General features: G+C 37.4%; 1 protein-coding gene and 1 non-coding gene across 3 annotated transcripts in view; both read left to right on the forward strand.

The window, feature by feature from the left end:
* Window positions 1-20,342, forward strand: part of PNG1 (peptide-N-glycanase 1) — a 98,681-nt gene extending 78,339 nt beyond the window's left edge. For both annotated transcript variants that reach the window (XM_090013650.1, XM_090013651.1), the window contains exons 10-17: window positions 3,114-3,169; window positions 3,306-3,365; window positions 3,648-3,735; window positions 3,820-4,578; window positions 4,685-4,745; window positions 6,729-6,831; window positions 19,853-19,990; window positions 20,067-20,342. In XM_090013650.1, coding sequence (XP_089869776.1) covers window positions 3,114-3,169; window positions 3,306-3,365; window positions 3,648-3,735; window positions 3,820-4,578; window positions 4,685-4,745; window positions 6,729-6,831; window positions 19,853-19,990; window positions 20,067-20,154 — 1,353 coding nt within the window. In that variant the 3' untranslated portion in view covers window positions 20,155-20,342. The remainder of the gene's footprint in view (window positions 1-3,113; window positions 3,170-3,305; window positions 3,366-3,647; window positions 3,736-3,819; window positions 4,579-4,684; window positions 4,746-6,728; window positions 6,832-19,852; window positions 19,991-20,066) is intronic.
* Window positions 20,343-20,999: 657 nt separating this feature from the next.
* LOC149831074 (U6 spliceosomal RNA) lies at window positions 21,000-21,104 on the forward strand. Its single transcript, XR_016433483.1, has one exon. It is a non-coding gene; the product is annotated as a U6 spliceosomal RNA (small nuclear RNA).
* Window positions 21,105-27,451: the final 6,347 nt, after the last annotated feature.

A 27,451-nucleotide genomic window follows, 5' to 3' on the forward strand; every position in this document is an offset into this window, starting at 1 on the left:
ATTACATGCATATCAAATTCCGAATTTCGCCCGAAAATAACCCGAACGTTGCTTGAATTTCGCTTGAATTTAAAAGTTGAAATTAAAACTCTTGTCACACTTCGATTGGCTTGTCTAGACCTTGTTGATGAGACTTGGGTCAAACCCAACTCCAAGACCTCGGTCTAAAACTCGAGCCTCAAACGATTTTCTTACCAGACTTAGCCAAATTTCAAAGTTTTCATGAATTGACTAAGATCCGAAAACACGAGATCTTACACTTAATTTCCTATCTCTTTTCTTTGCAAGCCTATAAATTTCCTTCTTGCCCTCTTTGGTATCCAACTTGTCATAAACCTCCTTATATGCCTTATCCCTCGCGTTTCGAACTACTTTTTTAGCTTCTTTGCTATCATATACTTCTCCAAATTCTCATTATCATGACTCTTACTTAGATTTCTATAACACTCTCTTTTAACCTTAATAGCTAATTTGACATCCTCGTTCCACCATAATGTATCCTTACCTAGCGATGCACCGCCTTTAGACTCACCCAATACCTCCTTAGTTACCTTTCTCATGCCACCCGCTATTTTATTCCACATTGATTGTTAATCCTCCTCGAGACACCAATGAACTTCCTTAACTACCTGCTCTATAAACATTCCTTGTTTAGCTCCTTTCAGTGCCCACCACTTAATTCTAGGATCTATCCTATGTCTATCCCTTTTGCGGCATTTTCTAATTCTAAGATCTAAAATTAAGACTCTATATTGTGTAGCTACACTTTCTCTCGGTATAACCTTAAAATCAATGCAACAACCCCTATCTCTCTTTCTAAGTAGGAAAAAATCTATCTGACTCGTATTAACCCCACTTTTAAATGTTACTAGGTGAGACTCCCTCTTCCTAAACCAAGTGTTTGCTAAGATCATATCATAGGACAAGCCAAAATCTAAAATCCTTTCTCCACTTTCGTTTCTTTCTCCTATACCATAGCCTCCATGGATACTCTCAAATCCATCCCTACTAATGCCTACATGTCCATTAAGGTCACCGCCGATGAAAAGCTTTTCTCCGTAAGATATCCCTTGTACTACTTCATCTAAATCTTCCCAAAATTGACGCTTAATGGAATCATCTAAACCTACTTGAAGTGCATAAACACTAATAATATTAATAATATCTCTACCTAATACTAATTTAATAAGTAAAATCCTATCACCCTTCCTACGGACTTCAACTACATTATCTATAAACTCACGACTAATAACAATCCCTACTCCATTCCTATTCCTATTTATTCCTGTATACCAAATCTTATATCCCTCATCTTCATTAAACTTTGTAATTTCCATCTTGGGAATTTTGGATTTGTTATTTCATTTTTGCACTAATTGCTACATTGATGGACCATCTGTCTTCATAATTCTTTCCCCAAGAACTTGATCTAAGTGGTTTGATCATCTTGATATCATTAGCATGATTTGCACTCATATCAATGGTATGACACATTTGTCATGGCTCCAGTATTTGATGATGCCCGCTTTATACCTTATCCTTAGGAGCAGCTCTCATCATCCCCACATCACCTCAGGTATCCACCATTTCTCTACTCAACAAGAAAATAATGCTTACCAAGTATTATCCTTAGTAAAGAAAATATGAACTAAATTCATAACCCTGCATAAGCAGCTTCAGAAAACTTGAAATATGGACCTGAAAGCTCCTTAAAATGATCCCCTTGCATATGCAACATTACTTTGATCAAGAGGCATAAAGGCTAGAGTTGGTTTTCTTGATGGATTCATATCAGATTATTTTGGGGCTTCTGCAAGTGTATTAGCTAAGGGTTGGAGGTCAAGAAATAGGTTGATTCTCAGAGTTTTAGAGAGAGAGAGAGTATCAATTTCAGCTACATAAGGGCTCATACTTATTATCAAATGGACATAAGGTCTATTACTCAAAGCACACTATGCCCTTACAGTAAAACGAAAAATCCAATATGCCATATGACCATAGTCAACTCATGTAGATAAGAATCTCTCTATATATACTTGTGTGCATGTGTTTGTGATTACAGAAGGAAAAGATAGCTGCATCATATAACCAGAATGAACTCGTATGTGGACAAAATTATGCCTCTCTCTCTCTCTCTCGATATATGTGATAATAAGTTCTATAATTGTAGTACATGTAAAAAATTCAATATGACAATGGTATTATCATACGATATAATGGCAATGCTGCAGTTTTCATTGATCAAGAAGGAATTCCAGATGGCAGATTGTTCATGAATTGAGGCAGTTAAGTTTCACAAAGATGGTCTCATTAGCTCTCAAAGTATTATAAATAACAATGGTATAGTAGGGTCTTTGAAATGGATCAAACACTCGCCTTGAGTGAAAAAAGAAAAAGAAACATGTTGATTATACCAAAGAGAAAAAGATAATTCATCATGTGTGGAGACGCTGATTCATGAATTGAGGCAGTTAAGTTTCACAAAGATGGTCTCATTAGCTCCCAAAGTATTATAAATAATGAATGCTAGTAGGCGAGGCAATGGTATGGTATGGTAGGGTCTTTGAAATGGATCGAACACACACCTTGAGTGAAAAAAGAAAAAAAACATGTTGATTATACCAAAGAGAAAAAGATAATTCATCATGTGTGGAGACACTTGCTGATATGTATATATATATATATATATCTATATATATATATAGAGAGAGAGAGAGAGAGAGATCATAGACGAGCATTCATGTGTCAAGCAACCAACATCATTCCTGTATTTTATGGTGTAGCAAAACAAATATGTTTGGGTATGCAGTACTGATTACTGATAAAAGCACAGCGGTTTTGTCCATCATGAAAGGAACTTCCTTCTTGAGTGAAATGGGTATTGGACCAAAGATACAGATTTCACAATGCATGTTCATATTTGCCAAATTGCAATGATAATATTTCCTGGAATGCATAAATGTCAAAATTAAGCATAAAATTTGCAACCTACTGTTTTACATTCCATACAATTGTCTGGGGAAAGATTATAGACATGCAAGTTTTGGTTGTATGCTGTCCAAGTGTGCATGCTACTTTGTTGATGCTCACAGTCATATTCCACTGGCTTTCAGATTTTGGATTTCACTGATCATGTGTGGACTGAATGCTTTTCTGATTCTCATGGAAGGTAATGTTCATGCTCATTTGTAATCATGTTACCACAGTACTGTCCTTCTTTGGGATCTGCCACGTAACTGCATTCTTTTGTCATTATTGCACCTAGTTTTGTAAACTTTTAAATATTCCAGTTAGATATTTTGTAGGTGGATGCATCTTGACCCATGTGAAGGAGTATATGACAACCCGTTGTTGTATGAAAATGGGTAAGTTCATCCTAGACCTCAGAAACCAATGTAGAAAGGAGAGAAAAGGAAAGAATTATAGGGACAATATTACTGTTATGCTACCCCTTATTGTTACATGCCTATGGGACTTTGTCGTCTAGAGGCTAAAATGCTATAATAGAAAGCACTTTTGTTAAAATTTGCTTCTTATGCTTGTTTTTTTCAAGCTGAGGTTTTAGTTTTCTAAACTGTTTTTTCTCTTGCTTATTTTTTCATTCAGTATTGAAGCCTTATATTCCATAATAATCCTTCTTTTTCAAGGTGGGGGAAAAAATTGAATTATGTTATTGCTCTTTCAAAAGATGGAGTTTATGATGTTACGAGACACTACACAAGGAAATGGCATGAGGTACTTTGAACCTTATTTGATGGATTATTCTAAGCCCCCTTCATTTTGTGTACACTGTTTCATTTGATATTGCATGTACTGCAGATCCTGCTTAGACGGAATATAACTTCTGAGGCAAATGCTACAATGGTTCTGTCTGGATTAACTAAAGAATGTCGCAGAGGTCTTAGTCCTCTTGCCCTTGCCGTGCTTGAGGAGAGAGACAGAAAAGAAGCTGCAGAACTTGGCAAGGAAAACCATTTTCAAGATGAATTGGTATCACTGCCTGAAAGGCGAAGTGGGGCCAAGGAGTGGCGCTTAGCAAGATCTGAGGTGGGATTGAATGATAATAGTTCATTAGGTTGTCTTTCGTGTCCAATCCGTGTGTGTGTTGATGGCCATGTTAGTTGCATTTATAATGCACTTTGCAGTCTCTTGACTGAGTGCATTGATGCTGGGACCTCAAAAGCAGAAACCTTGGAATATTTATGCACTTTGAAAGAGTTGATGCTAGAGTTGAGAAGTATGTCTTTCAGATCACGAAGAGCTATTGTAAAGTCGTCTTCTAATGACTCAAAAGTTTCCAAACTGTGGACAATGTCATCTATGAATGACTTGCTTTCTACTCTTGCTCTCAAGATGGAGCCAGGTCTGGATAACAAGCTCCATATTTGCTTGAATGATGATCCTGTTAGGACATCTCTGGCTTTACCTATCATTTTGGATGCTCTTGAAGAGATGGTTCAAAACCTTTGTGGTGTTGATGGATTCTCAAAAGAATTGCTCCAGCTGCCTCTTGTAAAATGCTGCCGAATATCATCAGGTTCAGTCATTGCAAGTGGTGAGGAACTTCCTTTTGGGATTGTAAGTAGTGTTCCAATTTTTTATATGCTCAAAAGATTTATTTGTTTATTTATTCATTTTTGTTATTTGGCAATGCACCTTACCTGCAATCATATTGAAATTTCAGGCTACTTCAGCATTTGATGGTCTTCGCTCATCCAAATGGGAAGAACCAAATGGAGCAAAAGGTATTCAATGGGCAACCACAACTAGTTTTCTTTGTCATCATTGAAGTGATAATGTCTCAGTTGACTATTTTCCAGTCCATTCCTGAGTTTTATCTAAATCATCATCACAAAATCATTGTTCCAGGATTTCTCGGCAAGGAAAAATCTTAGGAGGTTTTGAAACAAGTTTTCTCAGAAAAATCTCAAGGAAACCTTGGCTTAAAAAAGGAAAAGAATGTAAACAATGACAGAACGGGTCAACCCCTAAGATCAGAGAGAGAGAGAACAATCTTCTCCTATCTCCTTATTCTAAGGAAACAAATAAATAAGCAATTCATTTGAATTTGGTTTTCTTTCTCACAAAAGCTCAACGAGGAGAGAAAAATGCAGATGTACAAATGATTCCACATCATAAATCACTGAATATCATATGGAAAATGCTCTTCAATTACCATCCCACGAAGTCAAACAGAAATTTTCTCCCCCATAACCCCTTTTTTCACATGATATGAAATCACCAGCTACAAAAAAAAATCACCAACAATGTAAAAACCAGTTGGCGATAAGCTATGTCACACAGACTCGGCTAGGGGGGCGACGCACCCATGTCGACACGCCCCAACACGGGTGCGGCTTTGGACACGGGGCGGACTCGGTCAACAAGTGTTGGACTCAGTCAACGCACCGGGGCCGAGTCCGTTCACTTTATAGACTCGGTCAACTTTGACTGAGTCTATTTTTGTCCATTTTTAGGGGAAAAAACTAAAAAAATGATCTTTTTATATATTAAAAAAATTAATATATATATATATAGCATGAGTGTTTTTATATTGTTATATATTCACATATATGGCTTGAAACTCCATGGCCCCTACTCAACCCTAAGGGGCCTCTTGCTTTTTTTGCAAAAACGGGGCACTCACATGACCCTAAGGGTCTGATCCATAAGAAACCGGGTCTCAAATATAAGCCCCAGAAAAAATTTCTTCCAGGGGGCGCTGCCCTCCTATGACCCCCCGCTCGCTGACCACACAACGGGACCCACGTTGGGGGGAGCCCCCGAACCACCCTTTCTGCAAGGGCAAAAACTCTGAATCAGGCCCCACAACTCATCAGACCTCCCTATCAATGAGCCCAGACCTTGACCACAAAACTCGAATACTCTTTGAACCAGTAGGAAACCATGAAAAACACAACTAGTTCCAGTAAAAAAGGTAACACCCACCAAGACAATCCTCCTCAATGGTGGTTGTATATTGACAGTGTCATCACTTTACCATTAAAATAACCACAGCAAATGGAAACCATTACCAACCTTTGTTATGAGGGAACATCAACAAGTTCAGCAAAATTAAGTTCTTAACAATTCAAAGGATACCATGGCAGTGCCCAAGCACCAACAATGACTTAGATTTGTAAAAAGTACAATTTGCAAAGTTAGTAAAAACACTTATGTTGGTGCCAAACTTTAGAGGACAATATCCACATATATGCACACACTGGATATATATATATATATATATATATATATATATATATATATATATATATATATATAGCCGTGTCTCCGTGTCCAAAATTTTTGAAATTGCGCTGCACCCGTGTCGCACCCGCACCCGCACCCGCACCCATGTAACATAGGCGATAAGTAAACCAGCCATTGGCATTCCCCAAAGAAACAAAAATTGGTAAAAGAAGCGAAAAAGTCATCCTCACCATGATAAAAAAATCAAAACAAAAGTTGGAATTAAACCCCATAGGGACCAATAACTGGGATTGGTAGAAAAACATTTCTTCATAACTAAAACAAGACCGATGTTCAGAATCCTTAAAAACCTTCTTTTTTACATCTTAAGAATATTGATTTTTTGAAATATCTAGAAAATGTTCATCTTCCCATTGCAATATTTATGATTATGTTTTCCATATTCGGTTCTTATTTCATTTTTATTATTGTCTCCTGCTTTTATTTTGTAATTTATTAGTCTGTTTCTTTGATTGTAGGTTGTTCAATAGAATATAGAACGTTGAATGGTGAAATGCACGATCTTAAAGCATATGAGTTGATGTCAGCTAATGATGCCCCTGAACGAGACCCAATGGACTGGTAAGAAAGAATTGGCATTCTTAAAATCTACTGTACCACTAACTAGAATTGAGATGTATACAGGGTCTTCAAATGCGAATTACTTTGGGTGTACTAATACAGGTGATGATTGTGTTAAATGTGTTTAATAGGTAAAAATGACCATGGAGTTTCCATAATGAATTGCTTGCATTTAGTTTCATTTGAGGAATTTGTTGGCTTGTAGATAAACTTGATATTTGTGCTTGTTTGACCTCTTAAGCATGGAAACAAGAATTTGTTCACATGAATGTAGAAAGGCGTTGAATTCTGACACATTCTTTCAGCAACCCATATGACTGCCTTATCCTTCAAAAGTAGGGTGCTTCACATACTTCAAAAATTAAACCACCTGAATGGGTTTCTCAGTCACAAGTTGACTAGGAAATGTTGAAGTCATAGGGGAAGAACTGGAAGCTATTAAGGAATCAAGAAATGCATCAATCAGAAAGAATAATATTCCAGATCTGAATAGAATATTCCCTTGTCCTATAGCACTGCTGACATCAGACAGATGATGATGTCACCTTTTTTTGGGGCAAGCAATTGTCTATCACATACTCTAGAGTCTAGACCTTTCAGTTCAACAAGACTGTAGATACACGCATAGTATATTACTGAATTTGGTATTTGCAATAGTCTCGAGTTCATCAAGACTGTATATGCACACAGTATTTTACTGAATGTGTCATTTGCAATGGTCTAGACCTTTCAGTTCATGTGAAAGGAAGCAAATAAACAAATACTTCTAATTTGAAGCTGTCATGGATGTTTTTTTCTGATAGGTCTATCATGGATGCTTTTAATTTATGTGAAGAATCCATAACAGGTCTAATCACATAATTTCATAGCCTTCTTGGAAACAGGTAGAAGTAGAGGCCCAATAAGAGTAAATTTTGGGAACCATTTTTGCCTGTAAAAGAAGCATGTGGTAGCATGAAGCAGCAAACAGAGTCAAGGCCTATAATTAAAGTCATGATTGAGATTTTTCTGCTTTGCTGCTTGTTCCTTTTGGTCAAAATATATCAAGATCAACCTAATTGATGTATCTTTGCCAATGAAATAGTATGTTGTGAGGAGATAAAGCAGATTAAAAGTGGTTAATATTTTATTCTAAAAATGATCAAGAATTAATGAGATGCTTTTGTAACGACCCCAAACTCCTACCTCTTAAAAATGCAGAATTTTTTTTAAACCATTGCGGAAATCTTTCAAGAGACTCAGGGCCTTTAGAGTTCCAGTCACAGTTGGATAACCAAACAAACCATCAGGGATCTTACATTTATCATCCACACTATAGCAAGCCAATTTTTATTAAATCATTAAGAATAGTCTTGAGACAATTGCATAAGGAAAATTAGAGTGCATAGACAATTAAATGTAAAGAAGCAGTAAAGAAAAGCAGAGTCATGTTGTCCATCTGTGGAGCTGTCTAGCAAATATGTAACACTCGTAGCTCTCTTAGAAGCGAGTCACTTCATTGATCACCTGAGGCTGCGAAAAATACCAAAAGTAGGGTATTAGAATTCAAAGAATTCTGCGTATGAATCATTCTAATGAACAAATAAGTATAAAGAACATATAAGAATCATGCAATAATTTAAAGAAATACTATTAAAATAATTGCACAATATCAAGTAAGCAGTAAGAAATATAAAGGACAAGTAAAGAACAAGTAAATATGCATGATCTAATGCATAACAGGAAAATGCATGATCTCAGTGTACATGTATGAATAATTTATTATTTGTAATCAAGTTCTCTTTTATATGCATGTCCTTATTAGGATGCACACACAAATTTAAGTTTAACTTATTATTATCATTGCCCGCGGATAATCAAGACGGGTAAGAATTTTCGAGGTCAAGTAGGGTTCTCAAAGTAACTTAGCACACAAGTTGTATTTTATTACTGGGTTCCAAACTTAGCCTTCAACCGATATCAGGAAACAACATCATCCATCGAAATATTAGAAAACAACATCTAATGTCGAGACACCAGAGAAAACAATATCCACAAGTGTCACTTCTTGGTCTAAGTCACAGGGACTCAGCAAAGCAGGTGTCGCACCCGCGTCGACGCGATGCGACGCGGGTGCAGTGCGGTTAACACCCCCAGGGTCATTTAGGTCCAATTTTTAGACTTTTTTTTTTTTCGCCCGATGAAAAGCGAGTGAGTGGAGGAGGATTAGGGCAAAATCCTCCTGATGCCGATGCCGACGCCGACGCCGACGATCTCTGACTCCTTTCGGCCACTCCTCAATTCTCAGGTATGTCTTCTTTTGACTTGCTCTCTCTCTCTCTCTCTCACTCTCACTCGCTCTCCGTCATCTCATAGTCTCTCTTCTCTCCGTCACTCTCACTCTCATTATCTCTCTTCTCTCTGATTGTATTATACGCGGGTCATTAGCATCTAGGGTTTTTTACTTTTTATTAATAGGCTTTTTGGACATTTCAAAATTTTTTCAATAATATTATTTGGGGGTTTTGGGCATTCCGAAATTTTTTCAATAATGTTATTTGGGGGGTTTGGGCATTCCGAAAATTTTCGATGAATTGATGATGCTATAGAGGTATATAGTTAATGAAATTTGTATTTATTTTTTGGGGATCTTTGACTATTTGATTTTGGGGCTTTTGATTCTATGCTAAAATGGGTTTTGTGGAGCTTCTTGATTTTTTATTTCGTTTACAATCTATTTTATTAGTTGCTTATGCTTGATGACTTAAGGTCAAATGTTACTTTTATCTTTTTTGAAAAGTCGTTCTATCAACCATTGCTTAAAATGTGTTGCTATGTTATGGGCATGTAATGGGTTTAATTTATTTGTTTTGGGATTGATTCATTATCTAAGTTCAGTTCATAGGATTATAAGATCTACCAAGTTACAGAAGTTATTGATTTATCAATATTTTAAGGTGCAGTTGCTCACTTTCCTGTTTCAAGAAACACAAGGTATTCTCTTCATTCAAGTTCTTTTGCTGGTTGCTCTTAGTACATGTGTATGCTTATATGTGTTTGTACTCGATTTTAGTTTCTGTTGCGTGGTCATAATTCTGCATCAGTTCGTTTCATAACTCATTTAATGACACATGTTGCGGAAGGTTTAATGTTAGAAATATGAAGTTACATTGAATCACTCAAGCATGTATATGTTCATATAACCTGGTTAATGTACCCCTGTTTTGACCAGTCCAAGACATATAGTTGACTAAGAAAATGGTCTATCTGACTATGCCAACCTTGAAACTGTCAAGGTTTCCTTATATATATATATATATATATATATATATTATGTACATTTTTGCGTTGCCGCACCCCTGCACCCAAGGTTTTTTAAAGTGTCGCATCCTCGCACTCGCACCCATGTGACTTAGTTCTTGGTATACCAAAACAACAGTTGTGTCTACACGCCACTCTCAGGCAAAGTGGCAAAAACTCCCTAAAACCAATGGCCAGGAGAAGAACCTCAATATCGGGTTTAGGTGTACAACAACGCACACGGAGTTTTTGTATCATTCCGGTTTTCCCAAAACTGCAACTCCAAGAGTCTCATACTCCCGACGAGACATCTCAGTCTGTACATTACACTGTTCTTTTTCTTTAAGTTATTATTAATAGTTGTTTCATTAATTTGCAATTCAGCATGCCAAATTAATATCACAAATTCGCATTACCAAATGCGAGGCTCATCCTAGGACTCTAGCCCGTGAAAAAATGCAGAACAGTGCAATTAAAACTACAATAGTCAATATGACTTTCGAAATGCATAAACAAGTAAAGCAAAGAGCATTACCGGCTCAAGCCATTCCACTGCCTATGATGATCCACTTTGATCATCTATGCATTCATATGCAAAAATCATAACATGCAATATACGCAATGATGTCAACATACTTCCAAATGCACATTCATATATGTCAATTTAACATGTGCATGAAACAATAATACTCATATGCATGCGCATGAGTTCACATTACTAATGCCGCAGGTATGCCTTCGTTTAATTCACATGTTCATATCAAATACATGTTTTCATTCATAATTCACTTTACAAAACACATGTGAATACTTAAACAAGCTGGTTCACGCAATGTCACATCCACTTCATGTATGCCTATGCCCGTGAAAGCAAACATACAATAATAATGGAATTTAGCATGCCATACCAAGTGTCAGCCTATGAAATGCCATTCTTTTGTATACATAAACCAAGTCCAGTGCAAATAACCAATCAGGACATTTAATTACGTAGCTGCACACATTCATTTTATATAGGCACATGCACTAGAAACAAACTTGAAATGACATATTGCGTATGCATATAATAACCAGCCAAATCATGTGAAAAGTTTCATTCTTATCATGTATTGAAACCAAATTACATACGCTGAACCAAATATGGAAGTTTGCATACATGACTGAATATTATATTCATTTTCATATTTTTTTTTACATGACCCAGCCGACCTAGCTGGGTCTGTGTCCTGCTGAACAAGAACCAGCCCAGCCAAACCCCGTTGGCTGGGACAGAACTATCTCAATTCAGTCCAGCCAACTGAGTTGGCTAATTTTATTTTATTTTGAAGGCACCCAACTGACAGTGGGCTGGGGCTAAACCAAGACTGTACCCAGCCAACTGTCAGTTGGCTGGGGCTCTAAAAAAAAAATCTTCTTTGTTTTTTTTTTCCTAATTGAAAAAAAATCCAAATCTGATAAAATCATCATTTTTTTTTAAAGATTTTGATGATTTTCAGTTTTTCTAATCCCTAATGAAAAGGTAAAAAAAGACACTGTTATTTCTGTGCTTATATATCACGATATTAATGCAATATATATTTTGCCAATGTTTTGAAAATAGCATGATATTTTACAGATATTTTTGTCTCAATCAAAAGTGTCAATATTATCACGATACTTTCAAAATATCAGTGACTAAGGTTTTTATGATGTGCAATGAGCACTGTTTATAACCACTTGTAATTTTTTTATTTTTCATTTGCCTTTAGTATTTTCTCATGATTATAAATTCATTTTTAGTGCATTTATCATTAGCTAAATGCTTTTTTACCAATCTTGATTATTCTTATTTACCTTATTTGTTGTTTTTATCCTGTTTTGTCTATATTGCACCATGCTGATAATTTAATTAGTAAGAATTGTTCCTATACTTGCTTCTCTATTGATGAAAGTATAAAAAGGAATAGTACAGCCTGTGCAATTCAACATTTCCCCTTCTTTTGGTGCTTATTGAACTAGAAATAAAGTATTCAATGTCGTTTGAATGATATAGCCTCAATACCAGCATAGCACACACAAAAAAGGATAGCAATGCAAATATTTACTCATGCTTAAGTCTGATTTTGCATGTATGATCATAATAAGCATTCAGGTTGCACGTATATGCAGAATTTTATCTTTTAGACATGTACCATTCAAATTAGCATGCATGTACAGATTCATGAAGCAACTATACACACATGGCCATGATCACCCTCAAGGTGTTTGCATATGTACTTTTATCTAAGTATACATCCAACCCCCTTTACATGGGGTTAATCATGGAAATCAATTTACCATGGAACAAACATATATTGAACAACTTTTAGCATCATTAAAATTTCTGTTTTATCATGTAAACAAGCATATACAAAATCTTATTTGTGAAAAGATGAATAAAACCAAAACACATCCATGGGAATCGATATTCATCAAGAAGAAGCTCTAAACAAACACCTCTACCATAAGTAGAAATTCTGTTTTAGCAAAACGATATCATGTTAGGAAATTTATTTCTTTGAAAGGATGAAAAGAATCTAAAATACATCCATGGAGGAAGATCCATGAATCATCCTCCATGTATTTTTTAGAAAACATCCATATTTTCTCTTTTTTCATGAATTTCCATCAAAATATTGCATAGAGATCCAATCTATATCAATTTTTCACTTGATTCAAAAGAGAAAACCCATACCTTGAATAAAAAAGTGAAGAAAAATAGGGGTGAAGGTTGAAAAAGGTGGGTGGGTTGGAGAAAATGGCTTCTCCTCCTCTTCTTCCTCTCTTTTCCTCTCTTTCTTTTTCTCATTTTTCTCTCTTTTCTTCTTTCCTTTCTTTTTTTTTCTTTCTTGATCTTAAATAGAGTGAGAGGGAGGTGACCCCCCCCCCCCCCCTTCTCCAGCCCTTTCTGAATGGGCTGGAGAAGGAGAGTTTCTTCCTTAGGACTCTCTCTCAACCTATGTCACAGGGATTCGGCCAGACAGGTGCCACACCTGCGTCGACGCGATGCGGGTGCGGCACCCGGTGCGGTCAACCCGACCCTGGGTGCGTTGACTGCACCCAGGGTCATTTTGGTTCATTTTTTGGATTTTTTTTAAAAAAAAAATCCCTATGAAATGGGCTGCGGAATTTAAAAAAAACTGTCTGCATCCCAATTGAAAAAAAACCACTCTGATCCACCGACACTGAAGCCCCAGACCACCAAAAACACCAATCCCCATCAACCCAAATACAAACCCTACCGGTTACTAAGCCAAATCAACCACGCTCTAAGCACGAAAACCACCCAAATTTGCGCGCCCGACCACTCGAAACCCAAATTCCCAACCGATACAAGAAGAAAAAACTGAAAACCCTAGAGAGAGAAGGAAACTCGTACCTCTTTGTAGAGAGAACCGAGACGAACCCTAAATTTGGGGAATTAGGGTTCCGCTGTTACAGCGATGCCCTAATAGATTTGTTTCATCGAAGGAGAAAAAGAAGGAATCGAATCGAGGGGCAGAAGCGAGGGGATCTGAAACAACGCCTCTCCTCTCTCCTCTTTTTTTCTCTCTCTCTCTCTCTCTCTCTCTTGAATTTAGGTATTTACGAAAGAGCGGCCCAACTTATAACCTGTTGATTGAAAGCAGACCCAAATTTCTATTATTACACTAAACCACCTATAAAACTTTACATTTCAACGGGCACAACGCAATTGCGTCGGCTAAGCAGGATGGATTCGAAGAATCGAAGCGATTGGACCCGATCCGGTTTTTCAGTCTCATGATTCGGGTCGGGCTAAAGTTTGGACTCATTTTAAAAACGAGTTGATCCTTGGGTGTATGATAACCATAAGGAGTTTGTACATAATGTAACGCCCCAAAATCTTAACCCAAATTTTGAGAATTTTTTTTTATACAGTGGAAACAAGTCATACCGTAGGGCTAAGCATTCCAGAACATTACAGATGGAGCAAGACCAAAACATTCTTTTCATTCCAATATCAATGAAAATTAAGATCAGAGTTCTCACACTATCCTTGGAACAGTAAATCCAAAATCCCGATCAGAGCCTCATTCTGTAGTCACTCCTAACTCCAATTCTTCACCTGAAAATTTATAGGAATTAGACTACAACTGTCTAAGTAGGAAATCTGTAACTTTTAATGTGGTACATCATGAATCCAGTATGTGATATGGGTGTCAAGTATAATGTTTAATATATATACCAAAAATAAACAAAGGTATAACTATGACAGTCAACGATTGACCAGAAGTTAACTGGCAGGTAACATCAATAGCAACATTTATATATCCCACAACCACAATATGAATCCACACAATTATTCAGAGAAATACAATTATGACAATTCATAATTTAAGTTCGCATTCATACCACAGGGTACGCCCATTATGCATAAAAAAATATTAAACCATACCATGATGCACAATTTTAGTACAACAAGACATTTAACATATATCAAATGTTAAACATCACGTCTCCACCAAACATATAACAATTAAGAAAATAGATAACATATGCATGTTCTAATGCATAGCAGGAAAATGCATGACTTATGCGAAATGCATGAATCCTCTTATTATCTTTCATTTAAGTTCCATCTTTCCATATGCATGCCCTATTAAATGCACGCAGCTTTAAGTTCCTCTTTTTAATTATCGTTGCCCGCGGATACACCAAACGGGTACAAACCCCGAGGTCACGTAGGGTTCCCGGGGTAGCTTAACACACAATTTGTATCTTATTACCGGGTTCCAAACTTAGCCCTCGACCGATATCAGGAAACAACACCATCCATCGGAACATTAGACCTCCACATCTAATGTCGGAGACACAAGGAACACCCAACGCCCGCAAGTGCCACTTTCTTGGTACCAAACAGACTCACAGCTGTGACTAACACACCACTCTCGGGTAAAGTGGCGGATTCTCCCTAAAACCGTGGCCAGGAGAAAGAACCTCAATATCGGGTTCAGGGGACAAAATTACAGCACACGGAGTTTTTGTATCCTCACAGTCTCCCTAAGACCGGAACTCTAAGATTCTCATACTCCAGATGAGATATCCCAGAACGTATATTACATTGTTCTTATTCATTATCTTTTTATTAAGAGCCAATTATTGAGTTTTGCAGTTCCATATGCAAAAACAAGGCAAAAGCTCGCATCAACCCCTGCGAGAACCATCACGAGACTCCAACCCGTGGAAACACATCGAACAATGCTATATAGAACAATAATATAAAGTATGATTTTTATGTGATGCATTTAAACAATTAAGGAAAGAGCGAACCAAAGCTCAAAGCTCTCCAGGCCTGTGATGATTCATTTAGATCATCGATGCATCATACGCCAAAAATCATGACAATATGCAATTTATGCAATAATACCAACATGATTCCAAATACACATTCATCCATACCAATTTAACAATGTGCTTGAGTTACCATAATCATATACATGTGTTCACTATCCATGTGTAAGTGCCTTCATGTAATCACTTAACACACATGCATTCACTCATCATCCATAAGCACATAAGGACATTTATACCTAATTTTACATGCTAAACACCCATCGATTTCGTGTATGCACATATACTCAAAACCAATCCATAAATGCACGATAAAGAAACATGTTCCATCAATATAGGCACAGGAAACCTTTTCATGTGTTAACGTCCACACACATGAACAGAACCCAGATTCAGTAATTAAAACTTCAGGGCTGCACACATTCATATCATGTACGCGACTATATCAAACAACTTAGCCATGACATATTAATAGACATCAAATACCTCCCATGTTACAACTTAGCCATGACATATGAAGTTCCAGATCACAAATCTTGCATTATAGAAGCATGAGATAGAACAGGGATGAATAAAACAAATAGCCACTGAACCCCTTCCCCCTAATCTGGGGTTTCTTTATTCAATAACAAAAATCCCCAAATTTGAGGATCAATCGGAGGGTTTCTTGAACATCCAACACAACCTGCCGACCCAAGACCCACCGATCGAACCCTCGGTTCCCTTTCTTTGACAAACCCTAATCGCACATCGACTTCATTCAAGACCTACAGAAAAAGGTACACGATCCTACCTTTTCCGGCGACTTGAGGAGGTGGTTGCCGCGGTTGGGAGGTCGCCGGCATCGATTGCTCTACTGTGAGGGAGCCGGTGTCGATGTCGCCACTGCCTAGCTCGGGCCGAGAGGGAAATATGGAGAGACCAAGCGTGAGGAAGAGAGGAGAGTGACAGAGACGAAGAGGAGAGACCCCCCTCCAGCCCCCCTTTAACGCGCTGAACTCCACCCCCTTCTCTCCGAGAAGGGCGGGGTTGGTTACCTTCTGTAACCCCTCCCCCCTCTTCTTTGGCTCTCTTGCAAGAATCGTGCCTAGGGCACGATTCTTGTAATTGGCCCCTATTAAAAAAAATCGCGTCGGGTTCGGGTCCGAACCTCGTGACCCGCTATGCCGAATCCACCATTATGTGGATCCGGATTAGCTCTCCCTTAGATCCACGATGAATGTGGATCCGTAACGGATTTTGAATCTACAAGTTGGATCCATTTGGGTCCAACCACGGATCCAACCCCAAGTCATTCATTTTTATACTAATAGTATTCTCTTAAAAATAATTTTATTTATTTATTTATTAAATATTATTATTATACATATATTTTTAACACTCATATATAGATATATTCCCTTTTTTGGATCCGGGCAACGGATCCCGATCCAATATGAATAAAAATACCCATCATAAATTTTTACGGGTATTACACATAATACTTGCGCCTAATATCTCGCTATTTGTAGTATAGACACCGACGCTTATGGGAAACCTAATAGTACCAAATATTTGTCTACATTAACAAACCGAACCGACCAAGGACCGGCACCGGGGGGAACCCCCGGACCCCCCTTCTCTCTCTCTCTTTCTCTCTCTCGATATATATATATATATATATATATATGTTTTTTTTTTGCCGCACCCTCGCACCCATGTGACATAGCTCTCAACTCTTTCTAAAATTTTCAATTCCTTAAAAATTTGACATTTTCAAAGTTTTCAATTTTTAAGAAGTCTCTCTTTTTTTAGGTATGTATAAGGACTTTTTTTAAGAAGTCTTAAACAACCCTAAAATAAAATTCGGAATTAAATAGAATTAATTAATTATTTAATTAAATATTTAGTATTAATTAATTAATAATTATTTTAAAGTTTTCAAAAATAGCTAAATTAATTTAGGAGACTTCTCAACCCTATTTAACCCCAAATTAAAGCTTGTTATTGAATTTAAAGCTAGAAAAACATTGGGCATGGATTTTGATCTGGATCCAGATCCAAGATCCAAATCCATTTCCAAAAATCCAAATAAATTTTGGACTGGACCAAATCCAGTTAATATGGGTCTTGGATAGAGTCCAAATCCATATTAATTTGGATCAAAACCATCGGATCCAATCCGATCCAACTCTGGATCCAAACCGACAAACTGCTCCTTTTTCGAAAAAATGTGATTTTTGGGCCAAACGAAACTCGAATTCGAAAAATTGACATACCATTGCGCTCAGCATGTCGAGACACATCCACCGACATATTACACGAATATTAAATTCTGAATTTCGTTCGAAAATAATCTGAATTTCGCTCGAATTTAAAAATAAAAAATTAAACTTTTTCTCACGTTTTGATTGGCTCATCTTGACCTAACTGATGAGACCTGGTCCAAGCCTAAACTCAAAAGCATCGGTTAAAAATCGAGGTTCAAACGATTTTTCTCCCAGACTTAGCCAAATTTTCGAAAAACCAGAAAATGACTAAGTAAGAAAATACGTGATATTACAACTTTACTTGTATAAAAACAGATTGCCTACATCTTCTGTGATAGAAGAGTATTTATCCTTTTGATAGAGATGAACTTATGCGTTGTGCATTCCAGTTAAAAGCCTGAGTTGGTTTAGAAGGAAAGAGACATGATTTATTAATTGTGTGCTTGTTATATGGCTCTATATGGGCATATTCCATAGCAATCATGTAGAATGGCATCTTTGCAACCCGAAAAGATCATAGGATTTCAGGTTTTTATAATAAGAAAAGATCCCATATTGTATTTTGAAGGACACTGCATCTTCAAGCACTATGTCACAGGGATTCGGCTAGCAGGGTGTCGCACCCGCGTCGACGCGACTCGACGCGGGTGCGGGTGCGGCATCGGGTGCGGTCAACCCGATCCTGGGTGCGTTGACCGCACCCAGGATCATTTAGGTCCATTTTTTTTTTTGATTTTTTTTTTTAAAAAAATTGCCCTATGAAATGGGCTGGGGAATTTTTTTTAAAAAAAATTCTGCTGGCAGCTGCTGCTCCTGCCTTTTCAATCCTGGTAGCCTTGCTGATCCTTCTTTTTCGTAAAGGATTTTCTTTCTCCATAATAAATTATAATGATGGTGGTAGCCTTGCTGATCCTTCTTTTTCGTAAAGGATTTTCTCTCTCCATAATAAATGATAATGATGGTGGTATCCTTGCTGATCCTTCTTTTTCGTAAAGGATTTTCTCTCTCCATAATAAATGATAATGATGGTGGTAGCCTTGCTGGCTATTAGTATTCATTGTTCTCCTGACGAGATGGGTGCGCTATCGTGCAGCTGCATATAAAATGAAATTTGAAAAAACCCGCGTCGGGGGAACCCCCGGACCCCCTTATATATATATATATTTTACATTTTTGCCCCTGCCACACCCCCGCACCCGGGTTTTTTGGAAGTGCCGAATCCCCGCACCCACACCCGCGCCCGCACCCGCACCCGCACCCGCACCCATGTGACATAATTCAAGCATGTTACTCATGATTCTTTCCCCTCTACATTTATACAAAATGTGCAGGTAGGTATAGATCCAACTATTTTCTTAAACATTCTTTGTAGTGACTATTTTTAACAAAGAGATGAAATCTGTAGGGAAAAGTTAAATGAAAGAAAACAAGCTTGTACTGTGTGCAAATTTATATGATGAGAGTATGGATGTTTGTAATTTGTGTTAATTGTTTTTAGATTCTTATCTCATTAACTGGGATATTTGTATGGTTGCGCATTGATAATGGTTAAAGACTTGTAAATTCTGTGACATCACTTTAAGTTATTAATTGCTTCTAGATGCAATTGTTTTAGTAGGCATTTTCTTCAAATTCCTTAATGCAGAAAAATGCAGCTAATGTTAACTAGCGACCATTATACATACAGTCTTTGGTAGATTTATTGTTCTTCATTTTCTTTACATAGACCAGAGAAATGGATGCGTATTCTGATTTTTTGATGCTTTAGAAGTGCAAAGCTGCAATAATCACTTAGCAAACTTAAACTTTGGGCCCCCTATTCCTACAAGACATTTAATGGTTAAGGGCATGTAGAGGGTTTTTCTTTGTGATTAAACAGAAATAACCAAATCTATATGCCATTCAAACTTCCCTCGGCTTTTTGGATCCAGTAGAATAACGTTGGTTCAGGATAACTGCAATCAAAAAGTATAAATCAAACAAAAAGCTAAGAGTAAACTTGTGGTTCTGGCTTATCTTTCCTTAATTATGTGTCGAAACATAATTATCAGGATTATCATATTTTCTTTGTTACTATATGTGTAGAATTTCCATTGATATGATTTATGCTGTATACCAAAAATGTCATGTATCTCATCTTTAAACATCATCTTCATTGCTAGGGTTGTGGAAGGAAGTAATGATATGGGCCAGAGCTGGTTTATTTTGGACACCCAACGCTCGCAGATGTTTCAAACACGATTCATGCGTAAGGCATTCACAGTAGATCCAGCAAACAGGTGCAAGGCGAATGCATTCAGGTAATTCCAACACCAGATGTTACCTGTTGGGTTTCTTGTTTGATCATGATATATGTTTCAAGGGATGCACTTTCAGGTTCAGGTTTCTGGCTGTTCGTGACAGCAAAGCAACATCTCGGTTTCAGATAGGAAGCATCGATCTTTATACAGGAAAAACATGTTAGATAAGTTTATAGTCATATAGGGATTATATTCCTGTCATCCTGTTATGGTTTCATATCGGTTGTGTTATCTTTGAACATTCTTTGTAATTATAACTCAAAAAGTTAAAAAAGAAAGTCATTGTGAAATCAGAAAAGTATGTGTTGGTTTTCTGCTTTTATTGAATAATAGCACATGAATTATCATTAGAGTGCTGATTGATTCTAAGGTCTAGGAAAGAGGCCTCTCATCTTCTTTCATGTTCTAGTCTCCCAAATCACCGACACATTGGCTGACCTCCAGTTGGTCTTGAGGCCCCCCTGCCCACCGGGGAGTACACCCAGATTCAACCTTGCAGCAAGGGACTCCACCCGTAGGTTTCGAACTTGTGATGTTTCATGTTCTCGTCTTTTGTAAACATATTTCATGTTATATTTTCTGATTCACACGAAAAAGAAAAGCAAGAGGTAATATTTTTCCTCTTGAACAGTAAACATGATAACAACTCTAGGACTGCAAGTTTATGGTTCAGAAGATTGATGGCTTGAGATTTTGAGCAAAAGCGCAATGGCCCAACCATGGGACCATGAAGGTCTATTTTGATCTATGGTACGAGTGAAGTTGGTTTTTTAGGGGCGGGGGTATATGCTCAACACCATTGTGGACCTTTTAACTGGTAATGTCATGATTTAATAACGCAATAACATGGTGCATCTGCTTCTCATGTCAAATGGTCGTACATATAAAAGGATTGATCAATCATATCAAATCTGGTACTAGCAATTTATTGCATTCTTTTACTAAATATAGGCCGCAAATTTGGAATTCACTTTGTACAGTTTTTTCACATTTAATCATTAGATCTGGAAGTTTCTTCAGAGACAATCCAATAAAATTGGAACAATACAGGGAAGATTCGCATGGCCCCTGCGCAAGGATGAGATGCATAAATTGAAAAATGGTCTAATTTTTTTTCCTTGAAAAAAATCATTAAACCTGGAAAGACCAGATGCCTGTCTCATTAGTACCATGATGGATTATCTAACCTGCATACCAAATTGTATCTTTCTCAGATGAAACAATGTGTCTAGTTTTAGCAAGAAATATTCAGACCGACGTTGTGCACTTTGATCTGGATTTGGCTTAAGTGTATGCTGACTGGGTCTGGTTGTAGCAAGTAACAGCCAAGTAAACTTAAGCTCTGTTTGGGAGATGAGAGTTGGATGGAGTTTATGGAATTGGAAAAACAAGTCATCGATTTCTGGAATTGGTAGCTACCACATTTAAGGTTCTGTTTGACAGATGGAGTTTAGGGATTTGGATTACTGGAAGCTATCAATTTATGGAATTGGCAGCTGCCACCTCTAGAGGTGGTGGTTACCAATTCCTAATTTTATCACAAATATGGAGAGATCTCATCTCCTTTCTCAATTCCATTAAGCTACCTTCACAACTTCATTCTCCCAAACCACCACCACCGTGTCATCCCAACTACCTGCTCCCAAATAGAGTTGTTGGTTGTAGGTGTTTGTGCTAACCAACTGCCTCAACTTTCATGAAAGGGCCAACTTTTGTTGTCAAAATGTATCAAATATAAAACTCACGCTCAACATGATCAACACCGGAAGAACATAACAGGTCTTATCCAAATCCGAGCCAAGGTTCTCTCCCCGTTTTGGTGGGTCCATATCTAACAATATCAAGCAAATCCCATTTGAACCCTAAGATCCACAGCTTTGGTTATATGGAAGCTCCTTACCAAGGGAGATGGGGAATGCTACCATGGTGGATTTTGCTACCATGATTAGAACACTACGTAATGCAGCATATTGCCATTCAAAGAAACATAATGCAGCATATTAAACTTTGAATAGGAGCCAATATTTCTGAGGCTTTGCATTCAAAAGTCTCTCTCTCTCTCCACACACACACACACACACACACACACATATATATATATATATATATATATATATATATATATATATATATATATATATATATATATATATATATATATATATATATATATATATATATATATATATATATATATATATATAGATCGATCCACCTAGATGTAAATGTGGCGCTAAATCATAAATTTTCCTTTAATAGAAGCTCTGCTTGAAATAAATGGCAAGCAGGGGACTCGTGTTAAGCACTCATTAAGCCACACCAACAAACTCCAAGTCAAACAGCAGAACAGAATCTGGAGGGATGGCGCAGGAACCTGCAACACATTCAAACATGAATGGAAAATGCCATGATTTTATACTCTGACCAAATTCCAATGTTTTCAGTTGTTTTTGTATGCAACACTAGTATGTTTTAGCCCTACACAAGCAACTTACCAGTTTTGAATTCTCAAAATTGGACAGATCTCATGCATATGAATCAAAATTGCGGAATGAAACTACTAAGTTCCTGCCAGGGTTTGTTCTCAGTCAAACATAGGCCCTTCGAGGATATAAAACTGATATGAGGATTTTAAGATAATCATGTGTCACTTGTGCTTAGAATTGAGCAAGGTAAGGTTCTGCATACATTTGCTAGCTGTAACGGAAATGCTTCTAGGCACTAATAGAGCAATCTAAATTCCAGATATCTCTAACAGGCCAACGAAACCTCAAAAAGCAAGCATAGAATGTATTCGGAAAAGATGAACGACTAAAAGTGGAGCCTGTGACTCCATGAGGATTACTTGGAAGCTAGCGGTGGATCACTTGCAGGAAAATGCAGGAATGGGCGATATCCCTGGGCACCGGTTTTAGGCTTCCAATATTATCTCTTACAATCGCTCCTATATCTACCAGATTTGTATTTTGTGGGCAATCTTATCTTTCCGTTTTTTTGTTGCCATGATTTGTGGATCTGCCTCTATTTGTAGCCAGTCCTTATGATAATGGAAGTGTGCTGGCCTCTGTTCAGTCATGGATGTAGGTCTCTATGACCCAACCACGTTAATGATTCCTTCTCTCTCATCCCGTCTTGCTCTTCAACGACAATATGTCTTTTTGACCATTTTTTTGCATCTTCCTATTCATATTACCGATGAGATAAGAGCAATGATAAAATATCGTCGTCCATAGATATTTTTACTATGACATTATATGTTCTTATAATGTACACTAAAATAATTGTAGATACTAGTGTCTCCTTGTTTAGTTGTTTTAATTTTCTCTTGCAAAAAAATTTGTTTTGAAAGGTCTTTTTGCATGTACATTCTTTTAATGAAAGACCAAGCTTCGTAAGGCTTTCCCAAACTTTGCAATATTGACACATATCTTGATGTCAATATTATTCATAAACCATGTGAGAATTTTGGCATGATTATTATGCCAGTCTTTGACTTTAGTTTGATAGTTATGAATGGCTTTGGCACAAACATATTTTTTAATAGCCTTCTATTGATCTCTTTCTACTTTTGTGAGCCCAAGTTGTGGTTCAAAAATTGCCCATCATATATTCCCAAAGTTTTTTTTTTTCAGGTTGTTCTGTATTGTGGAGACCCACATCATGTAGTTGGATCCATTTATCTTGAAAGAAAGATTGATTTTGAAATCATGCTCCATGTGAAAGATAATAAGAGAGAAGAGCCAAACAGGAGTTTGAAGAGTGACATGTCCTCTTGAGTCACTACAACTCCCACAACCTCGTGAGCATTTTACACGATAACCATTGAGAATAGAGCCTCACACTTCATAGAAAATACCCAAAATAAAATATAAATAAATAAAAAGAATAAAAGACAAAACTGTTCCTAATGGACAGTACCTATACAAGGATGAAAAAAACTAAAATACCCCTCATGGATAAAACTAATTATAACTCAACAGAAATAAAGTTATATATATATATATATATATATATATATATATATATATATATATATATATATATAACTTTAACAACATGAAGCAGAAGGACAAGGGAAAAAATACAATGTGGAAGCAAAAAGTGGCAAGACTGATGGTAACGGATGAGAATTCTCTACGAGTAGGATGCAATATGGGGATGGAAAACATTGAAGTTTTAATGATGGACAGCGAAATCCATAAACTGTTACACAAGTCATTAAATTAATTCACATAAAAAGAATAACATAAGCATCAAGAGACTGCAGCTTTTCTCAATAACAATAAATGGACACTGAGATTGCCAAAGTGGAAAGTGCACATATTTTGGTAACTATGAATATACACTGAGCTTGCCAACTAGTTGAAATCATGTTTCTGTTCATCAGAAACATGATTCTAAATAGAATTCACACTTCATATGAACAAGAAATGCCCCAAAGGAGTTTGGTGCAGTGGAATGAGGCCTAATGCGTTAGGCAAGCAGTCTATGTTCAAATCCCATGGGTGTCACCCCTTGTGAAGCATGGCAACTCTCTGGGGGTAAAGGGTAGGCCCACGGAGGTTTACGCTCTCAGGACAGTGGCAGTAAGTATGGCAGGCAGAGCTAGCACTGCCAGGTCTCTAATCCTGAGGGTTTATTAGTGTAAATATAAAAAAATGAACAAGAAATGAATTTTGTTGAAGCCTCCAAACTTAGGTAATTAAGTATTCTGTTTCCTGTTTCCAGATCAAGCTTCCTAGGCCGCTAGGGAGTGGTCTAGGTTCAAATTCTATGGGCGTCATTCTTTGCGTAAATTGAAGCATGATGACTCTTGAAGACAAAGGGTAAGCTCACAAAGTTTTGTGCTGCTAGGACAGTGATTATAATACTACAGCAGGCAGAGCCAGAACCACTAGGTCTCTCATCTTGAGGGTAGTTTCTCTATGTAAATAAAAAAAAAAAACTGAGAGTGGCCATCGAGCCTGACCCATGTCTTGGCCTGACTCAGCCATACTCGGGGCTTGTCCCAGCTAATGGGCCAGACCTATCAGGCCAATGGCCCGGATTAGAGCCTGATTATCTAATCAGGCCTGTCCCGACATTATTCGGGGTGGGGCTGCAAATTGCAGCCCGATACTAACCCGATTCGTGCCGGGTATCCAAAAGCCCATCGGATACCCGGTCAGATGTACACCTCTTGCTCCCCAAAAAAACTAGAGAGAGGAGTAGGTCTTAGCTTGGCTCCTCTTGTTCGGCTCATAAAATAGGCTCACCAAGTTGAATCATGGACAGCCCTACATCTGTCTAGGTGGGTGGATTTTGGTTATTTTTCCATAAAAATTAATGGGTTGTTTTATTTGTATATTTTTTCAGTCAAGCAAGCCAGAGCGGAAGAGAGATAAAGGGCACCAGTCCTGGGTGAAAGCGAGCCTAGTCCTCATGATGAAAGGATTGATTTCTCATATTTAGTTCTTAATTTTTTTATTAACTTGATAAATTTATTTTTGTTGATGCGGATGAAAACACAAGAAAATTATTCTTAAGTTTTAGTTAATTTGTTTGTATTGATACCAATGAAAAAACAAGAAAAGTATTCTTAATTTCTCATGAATTTATTATTGCCAACTCCAATGAAAATACAAAAAAATAAAAATGTTCAACTTCTCATGACAATTTAGCTGTCGCCATTTTTTTTTCGAACTTGTGTTCTAAAGTAACCCATAACCAAATAAATTAAATTTCCCATTTGCCTTTCGAGCTCACCAACTTGTTTCTATGTCATAGGGATACTTCAATTTGCACTCGTGTCGTGTTACGTTATATACTATATTCTTCAATTCTTCAGAAGATTGCAACAAAATGATGTGTCAAGTCTCCTTTGAGAATGTCCATGTGACATTATACAAGTTACATCACACGAACACGAACACGAACACGAACACGGCACATATGTAAACTTGGTATGAATGCAAGACACGAGTACACAAAATTTCTTAAGTATAGAAGATCACAGTGTTTTTTATTTTTTCATTGATAACAAATATATTTATCTATTTTGGTGTATAAACATATATTTATAATTTCAATTGTCCCAACCCATTTATTGCTTCAACGCTTCAAGAACAAATGTTTAACTGTCATCTGGATACGTTATTTAGGTTCTTATTTCTAATGACATAGCATGCCACATGACATGTCATAGCACAATCCTTATTATTTTAATATTATGTGATGTTTTTTATAATATTTTAAATTATAAAGGTCCAGAACCAATTGGATCCTTAGTAAAGATATCCAACTTTCTAATCCAGATCTGTTACTTGTTTCATAATTACTAAACAGTAAACACTATGTCATCTCGCCCACAAGGGCTCCCCATATTTGATAGGGATAACTTGTGAATGCTATCGAGTTGATAGCCAGCCTGCTAGGCCTCGAGGTTTTATGGCTTTTCAGTCAGATAGCAAGAGGCCATGCATTTTTTACGCAAGCTTTGTCCCTGCGGTGGACGTTTGTTATGCCAAGTCAATTTCAATCTTTTGGGACGTCACAAGTTTCATGATTGGTGGCATCTCTTGCACCAAGTATACTCTTCGGTGGGCAGGGGGACCTCAAGGGTTTTACTTACTGGAGGTTAGCCAATGCGGTTTCTTTCTCTTGGGCTATTAAAAAAAATGGTAATATGCTCTCGTATGTTTTACTTAGATTCAACCGTTACCATTTTCCTGTAGTTTTAAAGAGAGTTCAACATCACTAAAATTGATATGATATTGAAAACAAACCCTGAACATATCCATATTGTTTACCTTACAGGATTGCGGCTCTTCTGTACCGAAGACAATCAAACCTTACCTAAGCGCGTGTTTATCCCCGCGATGCGTTTGTAATTAAACGCTGGACGCAGGGAAGAGTTCTTCTGCCCATCCCAGACAAAAAACACTCGTTGCACTTCAAACTGGGACGAGCAGAACGATTGAAAATTTTATAAAATTTTAAAAATAAAAATAAATAAATATTAAAAAAAATGGATGACTTGGGGGGAATACCTCAACGCCCCCTCATCCCCCTAAGCTTGCCCTCGTCCTCTCCCTCTATTCTCACCGGCAATGACCATCTCTCTCTCTCTCTCTCTCTCTCTCTCTCTCTCTCTCTCTCTCTCTCTCTCTCTCTCTCTGATTTTTTCATGTCCATGTTGTGATGCCCGTAGGTGTGGAAAAATGGATCTCTAGTCTTCTGGCGGACTTTCTTTGGTCCGGGTGCTACCATCAGGGCAAGCATCATTTGGTCGGTTGGCGCACGGTGGTGCTCCCCAAGCATATGCTGGCTTAGGGGTTTTCATGCCCAGACCAAGGAGTATTGCTCTCGTCGCCAAGATTTGTTGGTCCGCTAACCACCCAGAATCTCCTTGCGCTCGGTTGCTCTACACTAAATATGGTGATCCAGACTTACTTCTCCTTAGATAAGGTCAACGGGTCAGCG

The sequence above is a fragment of the Nuphar pumila genome, chromosome 7 (genome assembly GCF_984573655.1).
Source record: "Nuphar pumila chromosome 7, dmNupPumi1.hap1.1, whole genome shotgun sequence".
Lineage (NCBI taxonomy): Eukaryota > Viridiplantae > Streptophyta > Magnoliopsida > Nymphaeales > Nymphaeaceae > Nuphar > Nuphar pumila.